Below are 23,715 nucleotides of genomic sequence, written 5' to 3'. Positions count from 1 at the left end.
TGTTTCAACTCTCCCTCCTTCTCATGCAATGGACTATTCCATTTGTTTGCTCAGCATGCGCAGATTTGATTCAGGGAAACAGTAGCAAAGGAAACTTGTTAGTTTCGTTGTGAGAGAAAAAAATGTGTGTAACCGACAAAAGCAAGAGCCAGACATGTTTGCCACTAGCTGTAGCACGATGGCTTGTGTCAGCCAAGGATGATGCAGTCGAATTGAATTGGAGAGTGACACACGCAAGTGATGCTTTTAACCATTTTATCACTGAAGATCTTATGTTGTTAATGTATGTTAGCCTGTGAGTATTCCTGTAGTATCTGTCTAACTGTGTTGCTCCACCGTCTGCGTTCAAATGTCCGTCGCTTCATGTCCGTCCCTTAACACTGATGTAATTCGGAAGCCCATCTCGGGCATTTGGCTTTGTTCCTTATCATTCAACTTAAACGGACTATAGCAAAGCTGCAATATGTGCTTGTTTTGATTACGCAACTTGAAATGTTCTCGGAATGGCAATTAACATCTTGAAACAAGCACAATGGCCTTGTTACTGAAAAATTGTGTGTGCAGCACACACCCTTCCTATCTCAAATATTTGCATGAATATAATAAAGCAAAAACACCGGCTGAATGATGGCGCGCATCTTGAAAAAAACTTTTGTGTCACTCATATATATATTTACTGTATATATATATACATATATATATATACAGTATACTCCCAAAGTTTTTGAGTATAATTCTCCTTTTCACAAGTGTGCCTGACATTTACGGATGGCTCAAAATTTTGCCAAGCACTAGGTTATCCCGTAATTCTTATCTGATCATATCCATAACAGGGTGTTAGGGTTTAACAAAATGCTTTATGAATAACTATGAGTAAGGGTACCCTTCTTCATTACTGCAAAATGGTCATGGGAATTCTGTTAATACTACCGGCTGGTAGAAATCCACATTTTTCTGTGTGTGTAGGATTTAAATGGATGGATTGCTTGTGTGTTGTGTGTGTGAGTTTTTAACACACGTTATTTGTCTTTTGCCTCTTTCTTGTGTCATTTCCAGCTGAAAGACACCCATTTAAAACACACAAACATTTTGCCCCCAGGTATGAAACATTTCGGGCCCAAGTTTACTCTATAGATTATTTACACACCAAGAAGCAATTAAAGCAACAGCACACAAGTGGCTAACCTATTATGGCGAGCAACGCTCCGACGTCATAGTTTAGCAACACAACTTGGATCATTGGTGAAGTGAATATTTGCATGAACTCTTCCCCTGAAGTAATCCTGCCCCTTTAGGATTATTAGAAACAATGCTGACCTCAGCTGGACCAGCAGAGTTACTGCTTTAATGACGAGACTCTGAATCAACGCCCCAGTGGAGATGTTAGCCCATTTGTTAGTTGCTTAAAATGAACAGGTGGACGCCCGTAGAAACCAAAGAAAGAAGGCAATGAGGCAACGAGGAGAACTAATGAGGCAGCTGCTTTGCAAGACATTGTGTTTGCGACGGGCCCGTGCTGCTGAAAGCGCAAACAAGCACGCATATAAAGATAACCTTGCATAACCTCTTCTGCGGGGGGAAAAAAAGACTGAAGGATGGAAAAAGAGCAGGCAGCAAAGTAAATGAGATTGCGGGGATGGGGGTGGGGAGGGGAGACAGCACCGAGAGGATGAGTAGGAGTGGGGGTGGTAGGATGGGAGGAAAAGAAATGGAATGTGGTACCAAAAAAGAAAAATAGAGAAGGTTACAGAGGGCAGGGTAACGACGAGGACCGAATTTTGAGCGCAGCGGAGTGGAGAGAGGAGCGTGGAGGCCTGATGAGAATGGAGGGGAGCTGCGACCCTCGCAAGCGGCCGCGGCTTGAAGATCATCTCAAGGTTGTCAGATAAGACGACGGACGGGAAGAAGGGATGCGTGGCCATTCCATCGAATGAATGGTGGAGAAAAGAGAGTGACACAGCCCACTGGAAATGATTCAAGCACCCTTGCCGCTCTGAAGCGTGTGTGGGCGTGCGTGTGGGTCTATGAATGTGTGTGTGAAAGCGAGAGAGCCTTGGACAGGAGTGATTAAGTACAAGGAGGCGGCCAGCCAATAAACAAGCAGGCTGTGTTCCATTCCTTAATGAGTTCCCTATCTACCCCCCTCCTTTGCTTGCGCTCGCCTCCTCACATGGATACTTTTATTTACTGTCCTTTACATGATCTCATTTGCTCTCCCTCCCATGTCCCATTATCATTCGTCTTATATTTTCCACTTCTCAATATTTTCGGCCTCCACTCTTTTTTTATGTGTCGCTTTACAATCCCACCTCTTTTGTTTCTGTCTCTCTTTACCCCCCCCCCCCCCCCCCCCGGCGAGTTGGAAAGCAGGAGAGGACACAATGTCACACTTTGTTATGTGGAACAGTAGCATGGCTCATTTTCGCACATTTAGAAGGCTCTTCTTCACACAGTTTCTTATTCTCTTTGATGCTGCGGGAGTGAAAAAAAAAAAACGTTAATAGGCAGAGGTGTCAAACGCAAGGCTGGGGGGCCAAATTTGGCGCACCACATCATTTCCTGAGGCTCCCAAAGTTAATTAAGTGCTCATGTTTCTGGCTAAAAACCTTAATACAAAATTTGTTCAAAACGTATTTCTCCTCTGTCACTGACTTTACAAGATTTGTTTCAAAATACATCATACACGTTTGAAGATATGACATCTGATTGGCTGGCGACAAGTTCAGGGTGTAATGCGCCTTTCTCCCGAAGTTAGCTGGGATCAGACTCCAGGACCCCCCGCCCCCCACCCCAACCCACTTTAGGATAAGTGGTGCTGAAAAAGGATGGATGGATGGATGTTTGAAGACTATCTGGCATAGTTGTGAGCTACTAGTTATAACAGTAATCAGATTTCTATCACCATAGCGTACCGTTAGCTAGCTAGCTAGCTATACCTACACCCTGATCAATACCACCCTCCTTGGATGCCACAGTTTACAGAACAGCTCGGTGTCATTATATAAATTGCCAAGTGTAATGAATTTGCTTGATAAACAGTTAACTTTCCCTGAAGTGTCGATGTTATGTGGACCCATACAGCAAGCGGGGCAGTGATGTATTGGATGAGCCCGCTGCCGATCCGCGGCGTCTGGAAGCCTGTTAGCCCACGCTTCTCGTCACGCCCTGTGATAACGATTAGATATTTCAGCTGCCAGAGGCTTGAAGTGAATATATTTTCTCAGCTGAAAAATATAAAGATGTGTTGGCATAAAAGATGCTCGGCGTATGAATGTATTTGACTGCCATTTGGAAGTGACGCGGGGTGTGTTTTCAGCGCACTTAGCGGACACGCCTACAGTATCTGAGAGTCAAAAGAACATCACAATTTTGAAGCCTTATTTTCTAGAATCTGCCATTTTTTCATTCAAATTTGCCTTCTCTGTGGTGTGTCAAATTTATATGGCGTATTTCTTTTCACTTTACAAGGACTAACATCACAAAATCATCTCGAGACCAGAAAACAGAACCTGAGCGCCCTGACCTCAACCCAGTCAAACTCATTTAGGATGAGCTAGAACAGAAATTGTGAGCTTGGCCACACAAATTCAGGCAAACGGAAAATATATTCTAAAAACTCTTGGAAACTAGTGCGGCGGCAAAGGAAATGGACATTTTCTTTCTGGAGTTGTCAATTGACTTTTTTTGTCACAACACAGGGCAGGATTATCTCGCAGACAGACTGAAACTGAGCAACCTTCCCCGTTCTCATCATTGAAAGAGTTTTTGGTCAGAGACTGTGGCTATGATGGAGGGTAACGTTCACCAATCAGCAAAACATTATTGTTTGCCTGGAGTGATTCTGAATCTATCATTTTCAAAGGAAAGACATTCTCGGGGTCCTGTTACGCAAGTGTTGATGTGACACGATATCACCTGCACTTGACTTGAACTGAACCGCTGCCTTCTGTAAATCAAATTAATGCCGGTTTGATGGAGTTAATGGGATTAGAGTCAGGGACACAATGCTTGAAGACATCAGTCCGGTCTGGAAGTGGGCCATGGGTTTGGTTCTTTCAACATCTCGCAGGGTCTCCTAAGCCAGCTGGCAGGTGCTGCTGTACTTCCATTATTCGCAGCAATCTCTCCATTATTTGGGGGATTTTATTACTGTTTTCAAATGAGTGGAATTACGTGAGCACTATTTATTTAATTAGTCCGATTTGTAGTGGATGATAGGCTGAATAATGAACCTTTTTTGTCCATGTCAGCACTTCTCTTTCCAGTATTATGTCATCGATGCTGTTGACAACTCTTACAAGACAAACAGCATACATAGATCAACAAAACGTTGTAAAATGGTTTCATAGGGGGAGACATCCAAGTGAAGTTTGTTACAAAAATATTGTTTGTTTCAAAAATATTGACGGCTAAGAAAAAATACTCGCCAGCAGACATTTACGTGCTTTGGTGGGCCACAAGAAATGGTGTAGCAAACCAGAGCTGGCCCGCAGGCCTTGGATTTGATACCATCAATCAACATTATTTTTAATACAGATATTAAGTAGTGTTTGTTTAATGAATCTGTAAAATATATCAGTTCCACTTTTTTAGTCAAACTGCTAGAAAAATAAAAATAAAAACATTTCTATGATTTCTTAATCCTTTTTTGGATATGCACCTGTATATGTGATACACCCCCCCCCCCCCCAAAAAAAAAGGAATTGACAAGCATATTCCGAATCAAGAAATACACAAGACATTTGAATAGCTCCTAAATTGTAAAATATCGATACGGTATTTTTATTTTTCAAAATTGCAGCAGAAATGTTTTTATGCTTTCACACAATCGCACCATCCACCGAGTCAATATGAAAAAGAAAATGCCTCAATCAATCTGTTCCACTGTTATTTCAGTGGGATTTTTTTCTTTTTTGCAAAACCTCTTATTTTACCATCCAAAAATGTACATTTTTTTCCAGGTGTTTGGCTGACATCAACTAAAATCTCTTATGTATATTGGATTAAATAGTGTGGCAAAGTAGCATGGTTTTGGAGAATGAACATTTGAGTGAGGGAACAGAAAACGCAACACTGAAGTTGAGGCCGTTGCAAAAGGGTTACTCAAGTGAAAACGCAACTTCTTGATTTGCAACAGCAACAGGACCGGGTCTTTGTCAATTTTTGTGGCAGCTATGAGAGCGGCATCACTTCTGCGACGTGACTAGTTCATATGAATGGACTTGTATATATTTATTCGAAACGTAACTGACAAAAGAGCCCTTAAACTGTGTGAAGCCTGCTGGATAACCTCCAAAATCTGTCCAAAGTAGAACTCGTCATGATTTACACAAGAAGCTGAAGCCTGACTAGAAGAATGGCAACTTCATTCAAAAAATATATATAATAAAAAAATTTCAACGACCCTTGCAATGGTGTTTCAAATGCTAAAAAATAAATAAATAAAAGCAATAGGCGGCATGAGATTAGTGTAGCAAGTCTTCAACGGCAAACACAAAAAACAAATGATTAATGGATTGTTTCTTTTTTTTCTTATGCGAGAATAAAAGTAAAAGTAATTGAACCCTTTATTAAAGCACTAGTTGAAAGATTTATAAATTCAACATTCAAATCCCAGGAAATTATTGCAAGACATTAGAAAACTTTTTTTTTCATGACCATGATATTAAAAATAGTTGTTTTACATTTCTATCATTAAATGTAATTATACTTTGGCAACTGTTTTTTTTTCTTCTAATTGGCCAGAAATCATCGGGTTCCGGTTCCTTGCCCTGTATAGGGCCACGTAATGATCAAGAATAAAAATTGAACCAAGAAGTGAAAGTGACTAATTCGTCAAATGGCAGGATCCTTTTCATTCTTTTGCTTTGATTTTTTTCTTATCAGGATGCAATTATATTTTGTTGAGTTTATGGCGATGGTTTTAAGCCATTGTTGGTGAAACAAAAAACTACGACGACAAAAAAACTACAATGTGTACAATTGGTTGCAAATAAAATAGTTTCAAGAAAAAAAATTACGTACAACACTTCTCATGGTTTTTTTTTGTAATTATTGTATTTTCTGGTCATTGTGAACAATGGAGGTAGAATCTTAATTTGCTCCGTTTTTTTTTTCTTCCCCAATAACCTGTGAATCAAAACAAGCAGCCTTGAAAATAATGAACCGAATTGGACCCTTTTAGGAATTTAGGGCCAGACGAAGGGGAGGAGGGCAAGCGTTCTGAATGGCGGCTGGCTGATGCTCAGTCTTCTTAGCAATTTTGCATTATCTACACAATACGATCTCATCACCCTGATGGTCAAACAATTAGCCAGGACACTGTCCGAGAATTTCTGACGACGAAACTAGTAGACCGAGACGATTACAGTGGAGACTGGTTGAAATGATGACAAATAGCAAAAGAAAGCCTTTTAAATATTAAAGGAGGTGAGCGAGCGAGACATACAACCAACCTTGCTTCAGGACATCTATACAACAATAGAGTAATATCAGAAATGAAAGCAATAATGTGGTTAAATAAGTCAATGCAAGATCGAGGTAAATGCTCTAAATCATAAGCTATCATCTCTCCCTTCTATTTACAGTAGTTGAACACATAGCTGGTTGGAGTGATGCTCGAGTGGAACATCTCGGAGAGCTGGTACGATATACCGCTCTCGGTCAAGTTTGAATCTCTTTACTTTTCCTTCAGCTAAGGTTGTTTTCTTTTTAATATGTAGTCCCTCCTGCTCTCCTTCGTTAGGATGTTCTCCTCAGCTCAACTTGTTACGGGACAAATCTCTTTTTTGTTGAAAAACAGAAAAAGAAATGCTACATTCACATTTCACAGGTTGTTCAGGTGGACAGCCAAAGTACCTTTCTGTCTCGCCCCTGTTCTTTCTGCGTGGTCAATCATGTATCTTCTCAACTTAAGTCTGACACTTCCAGTCAGAGAGGTACAAGTTGGTCCACAGCTAACCGCTACTTGCTCAAGCGCAGCCAAGAGCAAGGAGACGGTGTCATATCCAAAGCTGCGCCTCATACAATTTGCTCCAGCACTGACCGCTGTTACTCGAGCGCCCCCTTAGCTACACGAGTTAAAATTGAGTCCCCAATTGACTACTCTTGCTCATCGCCATATCCGAAGATGCGCCAGATACAAGCTGGTCCACCACCGACCTGCTAGTCATTGCTTGAGCGCCACCTCGAACAAACATGGCATATCCAAAGCTTTCCTCCGTAGAAATGCAACTCCACTTCTTCATCTGCTGCCACACAGCTGTTGTTTCCTCCTACTGCTATGTCTCTCCATCTGCAACAATCCTGCAGGGTCATTAGTAGAGGTATTTGTGTCCTATGGTTTCGTGTGTGTGTGTGTATGCGTGTAAGCATGTGTGTTGTAATTATGTCCCGCTGGGGGCAAGATTCTTGCTGCGGTTATACACGTGTGGTAGAGTGTGTGTGCGTGGAGATGTGCGTGTGTGGCAAGTGTGTATTACTGTACGGGCTGTGGTGCGTGTATCCCTGGTGGGGATGGCCCATCCTCATCCCGACCACTGACCCGGGCGTCATGGGGGTCATGGGTGTGGCGGGGGTAACGGGGTGCGAGCCCGGCGTCACGGGTAGCGAGCCCGGGGTGAGCGAGGTCATGAGGGGGACGTCGTCGGGCGAGCGCCGCAGAGTGAGGGTATAGTCGGGCGGGCAGGTGAGGCGCACCGTGTCCAGGGTGCTGTAGATGTCCTGCGTGTCCAAACCGTCCAGAGCGTCCAGCGTGTCCAGGGTGTGATGGTGGTGCGTGTTGTTCCTCTCGTCAGCTGACGCCACATCAGATTCCAGCTGCTTCACCTGAAACCATCAATCCAAGCATTAATTCCCGACCAGTTTAAGCAGCGTTCAGACTAGATTTTCTAAACAGGGAGCTAAGAAATCTCAAATTATATATTCCTTTTGAAACGAATGGATATCCCATTAATCAAGCCCAGCAAAAAGTGTGGAGCAAAAATAGCACGTCAGAATATTGTAAAAGATGGACAGGAAATACATAATTGCATAAAGTTACAAATAATAGTTTTTTTTGTTACACTGCATCAATTGGTCATTGTGCTGCTCCTTCTGGTATTTATGCCTTGGTTACATGGGCGGAGTTTAAGACAGACTGATATGCTGTTCAATCTATATGCTCACTCGTCTCTCAGCTCATCAGTGCGGCACAAATATCAGTCACTCTACACAGAGGACAAATAACAGATCAATGTGGGTACTGATATATTGTCTGCATAAATGTGTTGTCACAAAAAGATGCACGATCGGGGGTGGAACGCAGTCTCCAAGTGCCCACTTAACTGCGGAGAACTTTACATCATCCGCAAGTCGAGAGCTTTTTGCAGTCCCCCTACAAACGTGTCTTGCATAGACTCCAGCAAGCGAGCCGCTTCACTTGGCTGGGAATCAAGTCACAAAGGTGCAAACACTCATTTCTAACTGCGCCCGTCGAAGTCTAGCACAACACCAAAAGAAAAAAAGACATGCGCACAGTTAGACGACACTTTGCGCCGAACTTGCACTGCGCATGAAAATAGGGCCCTACATGTCATATATTCAAAGCCAAAAAAGATCCCTTAAACCACCCCATCAAACTTAAAAGAACCTCACCCCCACCGCCAACCCCCCTCAGCAAACAGTATAGCTTTACCTTGGAATAATCTTTGTACTTGTATTTAAAAAGGTGACCTTGGTCATGTGACTCCAGCACAGCCCCCCCCCCCCCCCCTTTGCCCATTTGTTTTCCTACATTTGGTTGAATCCCAAAACGTATAAATGAGCATGTCATGACAAACACTTTGCAGTGGTGTGAGCCGGAACCACAACAGGGAGAGAGTGAGCACATAGAACCGGGCCCATTGGGTTGTATTCATGACAATTATGCCATATGCTAATGCGTGGTGACAGGTTCGTCTTCACGGACATTTTATTCAATCAACCAACCAATTTCTCAAGCGCTTGTCCTCATTAACGTGACAGGTGATTGGTTGCCAGCCAATCACAAGGCTATATATAAGCAAACATTCACACAATTACACAATTCCGAGTCTTTAATACATCTAAAAGCAAGCATGCAGAATCACACAAGCTCTACAGATCTTGTGTTCGTTTACTCCCAATTTCCTCCCGCAGTCACAATTATGTGTAACGCAAACATCACATCGGTAATGTGCTCATAGGGAGGGAAAAAAAAGACACAGTGTTGGATTTTAATTTGTCACACTAGATGTACCCGTGGGGGAAATAATAGATGCGGAAGAGGAGCGGATATTCCAAATAAAGAGGACACAAAAGCAGTTGAGCGGCAATCAGCAGAGCATGTCAGTTTGAAAGGAAATCTGGCATTTAGCAATCGCTAACACCACGTGTGAGCCAACTAACAGAGCAAACAACAAGCCAAATAGTCCACAGATGACTTTAAATGGGAATTGAGTGAGGCACCTGGACACGACTCACATGTGCGCATGTGCCCAAACACACACACACACATCTTCTCGCTCCAATGGCAAGCTATGTTTTGCAGATGTGCTCCAATGGCAGCTGATCCACTGACAAGAGAGCACCATAAAGATACTCACGCACAAACCCCTCACATGGCTTTGTGTTACTTCTAATGAAATCGTTTGATTAATTACATTACTGAAACGTTTATGTGGCCACTGGTTCCAGACCTCCCACCCTCATGGTCTGGCATAGGACCTGGACTGACCTGTGAGAAGCAAAATGGTGCCCCAAGGCAATTCCGTGTGTAAAAGACTCAAGGGACACACTGCACAAACATTCAACTCAAAGTTACCCCCTTTCGTGTTTCTAAAGTCTGGCAACAGAATCATAAAGGGGTACTCAAAAGAATTATTTTTGGTACTCTTGTGGCACCAACCGCAGTGGTCAAAAGATGGAGCGGTACTCACGGCACTCTTATGATCGATTGGCGGCGATTTGTCAAAACAGGGTTGAAGAAGAACAGAAACAAATCAAACCAAAGTGTGACTTTTCTGCAACACAGTTTGTCTCCTCGTAATAAACGGCCACAAGCCGAGAAGAAAGATGACGGAAACGCCAGCCAAGATCAAGGTTAAATCATTCCATTGAACACGGACAAAAAGCGCTGACTCACCTGTAATGACATGAGTCCTTCACCCTGAAGGTGAGCGGCAACATCGGCGGCCGTGATATCTCGCCGCGGGGGAGGGAGCGGACGTGGCCGGCGGTGCTCCAGCCGCCTCTTGTCTTTCTTGTAGAGCAGAGCGGCGAACGCCAAGATGTTCAGAAACAACAGCGAGGCTCCCACCGCGATGGTCACGGAGAGTTCCGTCGAATAGTCCTCGTTGGCGACGTGGACTCCGTTCTCGCCGCCGCCCTGTCCTAAAGCGGACTCGGGAGGCTGTTGCGTACCACCTTGGGATCCCGGATGGCGGGTGCTGCTCGGAGGCCATCCCTTGGAGAGGCGCTTTGTGTAGGAATATGGAGTGTCGTCCTGCGGAGAGGGGCTGTGCGTAAAAGAGGACACCGACTGGAGGAGCTCGTTCACGTGGTGTAGGTGAGGAACCAGTTGGAGCCAGAAGGAGATCTTGGTCGCTCGATAGTGGTCTCGGACGCGAGGCTTCAGACCAATGTGGAGGTAGAGCTGCTCTTTCGGGGTGTACTTAGACCAGGCAACCTCCTCAAAGCGGTTCGGTTTCGTGTGGATGAACTTGGTGTCTTGGGGAACAGGCTGGTTGGGGTCCCTGGAAATGGAGACATACAATATTTGAAGTATCCGCAGTATGTTGGTGCAAAGTCAAAAAAGGTATTGTCAGACTCAAAGATGTGACATACAGGATTACCTGAACATGCAACAAGTTAATCGTCATTGCGGTATTATTTAATACAAGCAAAAGCTTAGCTTTGTTTGAAGCAATGAAAGAGGTAGGCCTTTCTTTCCCTTACTGGAGAAAGCTCAACAAATTGCAAAGAAGCCTGTCACGAAAGAAGGTTGTTAGCTAGCTCTCTGTTCCAAATTATGCCTTCCCCAGTAATCCTGGAACTCTTGAAGGACACTACTGATGACTCACTCAAAGTGGAGCAGACAAGCTCTTTAGAATCGTTGCTTTTGATTCATGGAAATCCAGCGCAAATTATTAGAATGGATGACAAACATCCGCGCTGGATCTGCTTGTTTGGCTTTAAAAAGCCAAAGAAGGTTTCATTCTTTAATAGAACTTTTTTTTTAAGCAACGTCAGACGACATTATCAAACAGTTCCGTAGTGCTTTTTGCATGCAAACTGGCGCACAATTGGAATACTACGAGTTTGACCAATAGGGCATTTCTGTGAAAGGTCTTCTTTCAACGTTGACAAAGAGGTCAAAAGAAGCAGGGGCCATTTGTACAAAGGATGGTGCACACAAAAATGTCGCCTACGCACTTTTCCACGCTCATGTTCAGATGTGTCAAGCGTGACAGGATCGTGGAAATGTGCGACCAATCACCAACCAGGCATCGTTTATCCTGATTTGCATATTTCTATAAGTCGGTGGACAGGGAAGAGTCTGGTACCGCTAACATTTTCGCATTGATTGAGAAAGGAATGCGTTTGGCTGCATGTGTAAGCAGAGACTCACGCATCTGGATTATTTTTTTTGTGTGTGCGATATTTTCTGCAGCTGGTCGTATGGCGTATTTTACTATGAAAGCCACGCAAGTCTCTGTACAATGAGGCCCCTGGACTTTAGATGACACTTGGAAGAATCCAGGTTTTATTCAGAAACAACAAAAAAGGGAAGGCTATAAATCTTGAGGTACACAAAAGGATATCCAAGGAAGATTTGAGAAGTCCCAGCACGCCATTCTTTGAAGTCTTTTCGAAGTCCACGGCTTTCTGTACCACGACCCATAAATAAGTGTTCTTTTCTGCCAATACGTTCAGGTTCACAGGACGGGAATCTATCCCACCTGACTTCATGATTCTAAGGCAGACTTCACCTTGGACGGCTCACCAGTCAAACTCAAGTTTCAAACATTGAAGTCGAAGACAGATAGCTAACCGACAGGCCGCCAACGCTGTCTGTCATGAGCATCGTATTTTCCTCATGTTCTTCCAATCAATGGATCTCGGACCTTCCTTACGCTTATGTGGTACACTTGACAGCCAAATGAAGAGATTTTGTCCGAGGGAAACCGTCAACTCCATATGAAATGCTGCATAACTTAACGTTAACGTGAAGAAATCAATTAGGATAACTCTCTCGTGCCTGTTCAGACAACATGAACTCAACAATGACAAATGCGTGTTACCGCCGTAGTAATGACTCGGCAAATAAAATCCAAAAGCCCTTCTTAAATACTTCAATAACTACAGGTTTCACATGTGAACACCCTGCATTAAAATGGGACCAAGGCGAACAACATGGGCACGATCAGGTATTATTATTCATGTGTTTTCACATTAGGAAATGTCAGGAGGGCCGCCTAAGACTTTTTTCCCTTCCGACCTTGCGCACACCCTCTTAGGACTTTCTGTCATCAATAGAGCGGCTGCACATCTTTTCAATCAATAATCAAGTAACGCAAGACAAGACAATGATCGTACTCTTGAGAAAGAAAGAAAAAAACAAAACATGTTTCCCGCAGAGAAAGCCAATATGTGATTCTGCTAGCATGTAATTGCTTTTGATCTCGATTGTATACTTTGAGTCTTGGTGGTATTTCAGAACATTGCTGTACATCCAGGCAGAGGAACGTGGTAAAAAAAAAAACAACAACAACAACAAAAAATTGACATTGTGATTCTTATGACATCTGCCACTTTTTCCACAGCTGTGATTGACCGTTTCTCTTCAAAACCCCAAGTTGAAAGTTTTGGGGGTTGTTGTTTTTTTTTTTGCAACGAGGCATATGTGAACTGTGAACTGTTTTTTTCTGCCATGGCACGTTGTTCTAATTCCTGACAACATTTCTCTGTGATTTAGATGAAGGCCCGCTCTGCAATACTTTGTGAAGTATGCAATAGTCTCGGTGGAGCGTGCCTCCAATGGATTAATTACTGGGAACGACTCACTTGGAGCGCTGAAAGACGTAACCAATGCTTTTATCTCGTATGTGTTGTCAGCGCAAAGCGATAAAAGGCCCCCTCATAAGCTTGTATTGTCACATTTTGACCGTTTTCATGTGGAGTCTTTCTGGATTTTCCACGGCCACTAATGTACTTCCACTTTGAGATGATTAAATTGGATCTACAGAAACATTTTTCAACAAGTGGCAGTTCATTTTCATATGATATTATAGAGGAGGCAGGAATAATGCCGCCCTCTTCTTTTATTACGTCGCTTTGGCTTTCATCTGTGAAAAGTGGTTTGAAAAAGCATCTCGGATTCGCCCAGTCGCAGTCCAAAGAAAAGCTTCAAGATGCTGTTGTGACAAACGCATTTTTAAATCACAATGCACTTTTCAAGTTTCATTTCTTTGCTTTCCGGATGACATTAATGTCAAGTTTAGTCATATCTTTTGCTTGTCCGGTCGCGACGCTGGCACAATTTGGAGTTCAATCTGAAGTTACTGGAAAAATATACGTGAAAAAGAAAACGAAACTTCAAACTGCAATCATGCGTGAAAAACCCGAGAGTCATTAGTTCATTGAGCGTCTGCTTTTTGCATGTGTTCTTATTTTTTTTAATGATTCCGCCACAGCATTGTGTCAGTAATAGCAAAGAGGAAAATTATAATGACAACCACATATCATTCCGTCTTCTAAACAGCAAAAAAAAAAAAACAATCAAAGAAATGAGGAATATATAGTAGGACTAAATTTAAGCAAAATTATCTGTCAATATAACAGAAAATTCTGACTTGGCAAAACAGCTAAACGTAGCTCATCCCAAAACCCCCCATAGGTGTTGAAAAATTAATGTATCTATAGCACTTACTACACCTGAGGCATTATTCACTTATTTTGAATTTTCTTTCATTTCCGTCGAAACACGGCATTCTGACTAATCTTGTTTGAGTGGAATGTGAATTAAGCAGCAAAAGCCACCTGTCATCTCAGAGGGCGGCCATTTTGTCACTCGCTGTGCACGGAAAATGACATCACAATGCTCAAAGCTCAGTTAATGACCATTCACGGCTCAGCTTTCGAAGGTCACGTGACCAAAATCGTAGAACAGGTGTATAAGTAGACTATACATCTATTTTAAAAATTTATCTGGATCCAGATTGTTTTGTGCAGCCACTCGATGAAATAAAATGGAGTAAATTCAACACTTAGGCTCCAGCACCCCCGCGACCTTTGTGAGGATAAGCGGATTAGAGAATGGATGGATGTATGGATAAATTCAACACCATTTTTTTCTAGTGTAAGAAGAAATACCTTGACAGACAAAAGCAGATTTTGAGTTGAGATATTCAAGATCAGATTTTACGATTTGTCGTGTATAGCGCTTGTCCTCATTCGGGTCATGGGTGAGCACACTGCCTGCGTGTTAAGTCAGGCGGGCGAATCACGATACTATCAGTGATCCAAGTTGTCATTAAGACGTTCAATAAAAAACTGCTGATCAACAAGTGCACGACAATTATGCTGGTCAGTTGCTTCTCATGTTAATGATGTGGGAAAAGAAGTTGCCTCAATGCCTGTTGCTGTTGCACACCTAAGTTAAATGTAAATTAGCTTCATAAATGTGTAAATGTATATAGCATCAAGCACAAAGCAAACCTGAACATGACCAGAGAAGTATTCCATCAAAATTATTATTTTTTTCCTATTCGTAAATCGACTTAGCTTTAAAGTGTAAGAAGTTTTATTTGTTGGTCGTTTTATTTCAAATATACACTAGTAGGAAACTAAGAAAGTTAAAACCTTACTTGAAACATCGCTAGTACAGTTTAAAGTTGTCTAATGCTAGCGTTCGCTTGACATTGTAGCTTTATAGGAAAAATGAATTTTCGAAATGACAACAACCAGCGCTTGAGAACGCATTGTTTTCAGCTTTGGAGGTTCCGCCGTAATGATGGCTTGTGAGAACAGGCTGTTCATTGAGCAGAGGTGGCAGAGGTGGTCAGTGCGGGCCAATGCGGCATCTTGCGTCTAAAATGTAGACTCTAAATCATCCCTGACGTGCGTCCCGGTGTGTTTATGAGTGACCTTGTCCCGACTGGAGAGTGTGTCATTTTGTTTGGTGTGTTTAGCATTGTCTATGAAGCATGCACACACGCTTCAGGTGGGCGTCAGAATAAGGCTAAGCCAACGACAACGTATAGTAACGCATTGCACAATGACAACAGGCATGGTATTCTACAGTAGTGTATAATAAATGTAATGTATGTGCACATTGATAGCCTGTTTGGGCCTATCTGTGTCTTATAAAACAAGCACTTGCTATTGACGTGCCTGAGAACGCAACAAAGAAAATGTGATTTCATGTGAGGAGGTGTTTGGGTTTTATGAGCAAAGGCGGCTGGAATCTTGGCTCTTATTTCTCTCATGGAAGAAATTTGCTCTTGTGCTGCCCACACAGGCAGCGTGTATTCACAATGTGAAATATTTTTCTCCTTTTTTTCCAATGAATGTCCATTTTTTTCCTTTATTCTAGTCGGGCATATTTTCAATTCTATAGTGGGAATTTTAGGGCTTTCACTTAATTGGTGAGAAAATGATTTATTTGCAAATAATGTATCTTTGTCCCTCTATCTATGCTGGCAATTTATAATGACATCAAGAACAAATAAATGATCTATTATATGGCAAAAACGATGAAATTGACATTTGTATCCTCTTTTTCTGACAAGTGTATTTGGTGGTGTAACATGCGATTTTTCAAACTTAAAACATGTGCCTTGGCTCATTTAATTGATCCACTGACAAGAGAGCAAGAGAGATTGGGAATCACTGCTCTAGCCTAAGGAGGACACACGTTCACAGAATACTGTTTAGTTGATGCAAGCTGCGGCTCACAAGGTAGTCGATATTACAGAGCATAGTCAATTTTTTGCTCAAATGATGAAGCTTAACTTTAATGTTAATTTTATGTTTGCTTTTTCTTATTTTACGGGTCAAGATTGAAAAATGACATTTACGAGCAATAAAAAGACTGCGTGTGAGAATGTCGTTGAACAAGGTCAAACACGCCCTTGCAGTGTGCTTTTTTTCAGGAAATTCACTAAAAATACACCAACGACAAAGTACATTTGGATATGGTACCAAACATTCAGAGAGGAATGAAAAAAAGGAAACCGTTTCGTCTCACAGGCGGTGCTCATATTGCTTTCTGTGAAGCTTTATGAAATCGGTGAGAAAACCCATTTGAACATATTGTTTTAGCTTTGATGAATACATTTTTTATTTTTCAACATAAGACCTACTTAATTTTGTTTCGCTGACATGTAGTTGTGTACATCTATTTCCCCCCTTTTTTTTTTTTTTGCAACACCCAGTATAATGTAATAATCATTGCTCCATATTTTTATGGCTGCTATATTGAGATGGGGAAAAAAGGTCTCCAGTAAATACGCCCATGCATGGAAGTAACTGTAGTCTGGCCAAAGGGGGGTTAGCAAAAGTTGCGCACTGCAGCTTTTAAAAAAAAAAACAAATTACAAATGAATGCGTGTGTCTTGAAGGGCTGATATAAATAGATGTGAAGAATGCTGAAGCTGTGCTTTTGTCTTTTGGCTTCTTGCAGTAGTCAGTTAAAAGACACAACAACCGTGTGCTTATGTAAACACTCACCCCGTCTTGGCAAAGTTGGTCCAGTAGGTCATCACCACGGCACTAAGCATCACGTCATTCTTGGAGAAGTTACAGTTGAAGAGATCGGTGGGACCCACCATGGGCACGCCAAACACGTACGGCACCTATGCGGCGCGCACGCACACACGCACGCACACACACACACACACACACACACACACACACACACACACACACACACACACACACACACACACAGATGTCGGTGGGAGAGGGCCTTTTGTGTGACAGGTTACATTCTCTTGACAGGAAACCTAAGTTTAAATGACTCATGGCAAAATGTGATGTCACAGTGTCAGCGGAGGTAGACACGTCTTCATGCTTGAGGGAGCTGAAAGTCATTTCTCTAAACTCATCTTCAGCTTGACAGGTCGCGTCTGATCATTTGGGAACTGAGATCCAGTGCGACCGTGTCCTACTATTCGCAGAGCCGCACGTATGCACAGACGCACACATAGTGAGTGTTGAGTGCGGACTATGAAAGTATCTGAGTGTTTAAGATAAGATATCCTTTATTTGTCCCACACTGGGGAAATTTACAGCCTCCAGCAGCAAGAATGTAGGCAGAAAGAAGAAAAAACAAACAAACATCATTCGATTAAGTGCAATATAAATACAAAATGGATAAATCGCAGTGCTATTTACAGTTGTTTTCCACATCATTTAATTATTATTAATATTATTGTTGCTATTTTTATTCAGCAGCCTGACAGCAGTCGGTAGGACTGGATTACAATAGTTTAGTATTTTTCATCATGGTTTTTATTTTGGTTTCACTTTTGTTTTCAGTTAGTTTTAATTTGTTTTTAAAGCTGGTTTCTTAGATTTTATTGGAATTTATATCTTTTTGTTAAATGCTTCATTTTTCTTTAGTTTTACAACTAGTTTTAGTTTTGTTTTTTTTAGTCGATGGAGTATTTGTCGAGTGCAAATTGAAAAAAAGGGGCCATTAACTAAAGTGGAATAAAGTGAGCTTTGTGCCTCCTGTACAGTATGTGGCAGTATGCACCAAAGAGCTGTAATTCACCAATGAACCAAGCAGAAGAAGAAGCAGACCACGAGCATTTATGAACAGGAGTTGGGGTACAATCGACTTGGATTGGATTTCACCTTGGCAACAATGCAAAGCAACATTCTGGTTAGGATTTGCGATTTTAAATTTTAAATTGAAACCGATTGGTGTTTTAGGGGTTAAAACAGCTGCAGGCAGCCACCAGCATGCTTCCACTTTACTTTTACAGGTCAGTAGATTGGCAAATAAGTGTTATGTGAAATGTATGGTCGTGTATGTGTGTGTAGAGCTCCCAGCCTATGATGTAGATACACTGACATATAGTGCACTCCATTTATCATTTTTATCACAGTGGATTTTATTATCTGTTGGACAATGACATTTTTAGAGAGGGAGGGGGGGGGGGGGCTGACAGACTGATGATAGCAAGATTAGCGGACCGGTGAAATTTTCTCTCGGAAATGCGGTTAAAACAACATGACGGACTGACCGACTAACCATTACAGTTTGGTTCAGCTTGAAAAATTGACGGCCAGGCCACTGACGGATGACAAATGACAGACTGGCAACATTTTGTAAAATGCTGACTTCTGTTAAAGCCCAAACATGACTAAATCCAGTCATTTTAAAGATTCGCCTGCTTGCGTATTGTAGTAAGTTGCTATTTTTATCATTCATCCATAGAATTACAAATTTGGATGTTTCATTTCATTATACTTAATATAGTTCCAGGTAAATATCCAAAAAATGTCTGAAAAAGGAATATTGAAAACTGTGTGAATTAAAAAGCCTTCACGCAGGTTAGGTATAATAAGAAGCTCTTCTAAAGTCACCAAACATTCTCTGAATCTTTTAAATCTCTTTAACCATTAATCTTTTACACATCTTCAGTCTAGCGTCGACAATAAAAAAATCCAATCTCCACGTTGTGGGTTGAGCGGATGACAGTGTGCTACTGCTCACAAGAGATTTGCGGTTTGCCAGTTTTATTATCACTGTAATATATAATATTTTCCACAAGCGTGATTATTACCGCAGGCAACCATGAGCGCAACACCTCTCCTCTGTTGCTAGATTTATGTTGATCAACCACAAGAAACAGTCAGGCACATCAGACCCCTTAGCTGCAGCTACGCTAACATTAGCATGTCCGACCCGAGAAGCGCGGTCCGTTTAATGGAGTCGTAAAAGAGAGGCGGAAGAAATAGCTACATATTTATGAATCTGACGAGGAAAAAACTGTCTGAAGGCCTTTTCGGCACACTTTCAGGATCGCAGCGTGCAGGTGGGCGTGAAGAGATGCTGCCGCAGTCCATCTCCATTAGCTGCTAACATTCTGCCTTTAGATACTAAAGTCTTCTAAAAACATATAGTCTGTTCTTGTATAATAAATAGGTCTGGTGTGAAATAATTTGATATTGAAAATGTATGTGCTCGGTAAGTTTTGACCACAATTATTGTTGAGTTGAACTTCAATTTGGTTGGCTTACAAAGTAAAACCTATGTGCTCGGTGTTCCTCCCTCAAAGTACTGCTGGTATCAAGATCATGCAATCATTGGACGGTCTCACATGTCAATCATTGTCACAGTGCCCCTCTCTCAAGGTGAAATTTCCCCTCAGCTGTCAAAAAGTGAACATGCTTCCTTAATGTATACAATTAACGGTAAAGAATATGGCTTAATGCTTAGCATGATACAAGAATTGGGGCTCAAATCTTGAGTTTGCATGCTCTCTCAGTACTTGCGTAGATTCCCTCTTGCCTCTCGCCCTGATTTTGGGCGTGAGGCGGGGTACACCCTGGACTGGGCACATATAGACAAAAGAATCATTCACACTCGTATTAAGACCTATGGGATTGGAATCCCCCAAAAATCTTGGAATATTGGGGCATTATTTTTCACCAAACATTCAGTACATCTCCAAATCATAGAACATTTGCGTTTTCAGCCCCCAAATTTCCATGATCATTTTTTTCCGTTTTTTAGTTGCACAGAGCCTCAGAAATGACATTGAGACAAAATGCTCATTTGTGACCACAAAATGTTATAACATGCGCACAAAATACTAATTTGGGGTTGAAGATCATTCCTATGAACAACTTGGACGCCTAGGTAAGCATATGGAGCATACGTTTGCTAGAAATAATACCGTAGCAATACACAATGAATAATTCCTTGTGATGGTAAGCTTTTCAGAATATCTTTACTGCTCATCCCCAGCCTCAAATTTAATTCAACACTATCCTTGGCCATTGTATTGCTCTGGCCACAGATGGTGTGCTTGATTTGCTTATCCAACTGGCCACAATGAAGCAACAGTTATTTTACTGCCACAAATTAGTATTGGGTGCCCACATTATTCCTTAGTTATTTATTGCAGTATTTTGTGGCCATAATTGAAAAATATTTCCCAAATGTCATGTCTGGGACTCACAAAATAACAAAAACAATTCAATATAAGGATTTAACGGGGTTATCTTACCTCATCACCGTGTGCGGAGTCTGCCCAGGGGGGCGTGGCTTCGCTCTGGCAGTGATGGTAAAAGGAGTAGAAGTAGGTGGGTGAGCCGTACTGTGCGTGGAGGTCCGCCGTGGCGATTGCCGGAGCCACCCACTGGTGGTCTGTGAACAGCGCCACCAGAGTCTTCCGTCGGGTCTCGGCATTGTCACGGTCGGCCCAGTCCGTGTACATGAACCTTTCGGATAGAAACACGAAAGGCCTGTTAGTTGAGCCAATCAATTCAGGACATTATCGATCAATCATTCACCACGAAGATACATGACAACATGGATTTTTGTGTCGGCCAGTGAACAGCTGAAAAATATGGTGGCTTCAAGTCATCAGAAATGCTCCGTTGAATGTAAACTAGTTGCCATGTCACATGCGGTTGCAGGAAACAGAAGAAACAAGCGCCATTTCCGAGTCATTTTCCGACAGTTGCTTAGCAACGTGATTGTAACAAACCACCGCTCAAAACGAGTCCTTTAGCACTCAAGCGAAAGAGACATGACGTGCTAATGTATCATGAAGCTGTTTTCCTATTCAGCCTCTGAATACATTACAACGAACTTGAGCCAATTTAGGGACTGAGACGAACAAAAGTTAACAAGAAAAAATTATCAGAGTTATAATCCAAACTAGAAGTTTGCAATTTTCTGAAAGTCTGAAATGCTGAATGGAGAAAATATCAGGACATGGAATGATTTTGATTGTTATTGAAAAAGATGGAGAAAGATTGAGAACTATGGAATGATGTGAGATGTTATCGAATGTAACAAATGCTTTTTCAAATGTGTCATTGGGAATCAATGTGTAATATTCTTGTTTAAAACCCTACCTTAAAACCCTATCCTTAGTTTAAAACCCTACTTGAAAATCTCACCTGAACCCTTGTTTAAAACTCTCCTTTGAAACCCTAACCCTAATTTGTAACCCTTCTTACAATACCTACTTTGAAACGCTAACTCTAGTGTTTTTAACGCTTATTAGAAACTCTAACCCAGATTTAAAACCCTACTTTGAAACCCAAACCCTAGTTCAAAACTCAACCTTGAAACCTTCACCCTAGTTTAAAACCCTACTTTGAAACGCAAACGCTACTTTAAATGCAAGATTACTTTAAAACCTTAGGTCACACATTCTCACATCTGAATTATTTATTTCTAACTTGTAAAACATTAACCGTCCTTTGAAAAATGTAAAACGGCGACACTACGACTTAAAAACATTATGCAAACATTTTTACCTGATACTCTCTCTGAGCGTGTCGCGGCCCTCCGGGTATCCATACAGACTATCCACAAAGTCCGACACGGCGAAGTCGAAGTCCTCGCCCGTGACGCCGTCCTCGGAGTCCACGATGCCCTCCACGAACTTCACCCCCTCGCCCTGATTCACCCCCAGCATCACGTCGTAGTTGAGGAACTCCCCCTGCTCCATCAGGATCTGCGGGTCGTCCGGTATCACATCCCCGTCGATCACCGGCGCGAAAGCCGTGTGGTACTTGGCCGGCGTGACGTGCTGCTCCACGAGCTCCCTGTAGCTGCGGCCCTGGAGGCAGGCCACCAGTTGGGTGCTGTCGTCGATGCCGCAGCCCACCCGCTCCCCCAGCTGTCGCGCGTACTTGCTGGGCTGGTAGTTGACAGCCCAACTGGCTAAAGCGCTGCCGCTCTGGATGATGGCCCTGTGAAACAAATCTGTAGCAGACAGGAAGACAAATTGTAATCACGCTCCGAGGAGGAGGTGTGTGTATTATTATTGTATTTAGAATTTAAACTGTGGGGTGATGAATAGCACTCTGGAAAATTGACTATCATGTCTGCCACATAGCTGTCACGTTTAGAGTTTGAATATTGTCTCTGGCTACTATCCATCATTTTTATTTATTTATTTATTTTTATGTAATTTTTAATGTTACTTATTGAACTAAAAGAATGTGGCTAACATGGTGACTGCAGCTTTAGTTTTTTTACTCACCCTCGGAGTAGTGAGACAAAGTGAGGAGACTGACGCAAGAAGCGCCGGCTCCGGATCCGAACACGGTCACCCTGTTCGGGTCTCCTCCGAAGGCCGCGATGTTCTCCTTGACCCAGCGCAGAGCTTGGATCTGGTCCAGTAGGCCATAGTTGCCCTTGGCGGCCTGGTCCCCCGTGCTCAGAAATCCTGCGGAAGCACACGCTGTGTCAACACACCGCGTGTATCATCATATTCAATAATGTACACAATTCGCGCTGAAGGTGTGTAGCTGCTTGGAAAGTAACCCAGGTTCGAAACCCAAACCATTTTTTCAAATCCTTATTTGAAAGCTTAATCGAGCTTGCACCCTTAACCCATGCTGGATCGTGTCGTTTGAAAACATCAACCTGGCTAGACACAATTACCCTATTCTGTCTTAAGATGAAATAGAAAAAAAAATCTTTGCTTGACACCATATCTCGTTCTTGAAACCCCAATTTCAATCCCATACACTCGCTTGAAACCCTAATTATGGACCTTGACTTGCAGCTCTAAAGCAAGCTTGAGGCCCTGTTTTGAAACTTTAAACCTTTCTTGTGACCCCAATTTGAAACCCTTTACAAGTCTACCTTGAACCCCAAACCTTTGCTTCAACCTTAACTTGAAACCCTAATACTAAACCCCAATTTAAAATCGAACCCTGGCTTCAAACCCTAATCTTAGCCGAAATTTGGAAGCCACGCGCTGTCTTGAGACTGTTCTTATGAACCCTAACTTCAAACCCTCACCCGACCTTGAAGGCCTTACTCTTACATTTTGCTTGAAACCTTAACACTGTCTTGAAACTCTTAATTTGCAAATATATTTCACGGCTTTCAAGCCATCCTCAGGCTAGCTAGCTTCCACCGTTGGACACAATTTCAACACTCGGCTTTTAAAGAATCTCAACTGTGCAGAAGCTCAGTCAGTGCAATGAGAGAGGAATGAATGAGAAAAAAAAAAGTGAAACTCATTCATTTTATAACCCACACTAGTAATCCTCTCAAACAAGCAGCATATTAATGGCTAATTAAAGCTGGTTTCTTTTTTGGGTCGCTTTGAATCTTCTGTATGCGTTCACACTAAAATCTGGGTCAGCATTGGAATTTTGTAAGACTGTTCAAGATATGCTCGAGTTCCTGCCGAATACGATTAGGAAGAGGAGAAAGAAACTGCGTGATTTGCATCCGCCGGCTCACCTCACACATCCAACAAGTTTGATGAACGGGTGAAGACGCCGCCACCCGTGATGGAGGATGATGATGATGAACATGATCTTAATGGAGGTGATGTAAACACAGAAGACGCAGATGATTAAAACACAAACGGGATCGTTCTGGTCGACCTGAATAGTCATTAAAATTCCAGCCATTCAACAAACTTAATGAACCATTTTTATTTTTATTTTTTTGGGGGTATACATCCATGAAGAAGCAGCAGATTTGTGTCATTTGTTAAA

At 42.2% G+C, this 23,715-nt stretch overlaps 1 protein-coding gene across 2 annotated transcripts in view; it reads right to left on the bottom strand.

Annotated features, from left to right (window-relative positions):
* Positions 1-4,754: 4,754 nt before the first annotated feature.
* LOC147198086 (neuroligin-4, X-linked-like) overlaps positions 4,755-23,715 on the bottom strand; it is a 29,967-nt gene continuing 11,006 nt past the window's right edge. For both annotated transcript variants that reach the window (XM_086123947.1, XM_086123948.1), the window contains exons 6-11: positions 22,239-22,424; positions 21,508-21,958; positions 20,244-20,457; positions 16,729-16,853; positions 10,142-10,751; positions 4,755-7,827 (exon numbers count right to left, since the gene is read on the bottom strand). In XM_086123947.1, coding sequence (XP_085980073.1) covers positions 7,420-7,827; positions 10,142-10,751; positions 16,729-16,853; positions 20,244-20,457; positions 21,508-21,958; positions 22,239-22,424 — 1,994 coding nt within the window. In that variant the 3' untranslated portion in view covers positions 4,755-7,419. The remainder of the gene's footprint in view (positions 7,828-10,141; positions 10,752-16,728; positions 16,854-20,243; positions 20,458-21,507; positions 21,959-22,238; positions 22,425-23,715) is intronic.

This window comes from Hippocampus guttulatus, chromosome 11, assembly GCF_054856545.1.
Source record: "Hippocampus guttulatus isolate MCC_2025c chromosome 11, RoL_Hgut_1.0, whole genome shotgun sequence".
NCBI lineage: Eukaryota > Metazoa > Chordata > Actinopteri > Syngnathiformes > Syngnathidae > Hippocampus > Hippocampus guttulatus.
The sequence above is the reverse complement of the archived record's forward strand: the minus strand, read 5'-3'. Positions and strand labels throughout refer to the sequence as shown.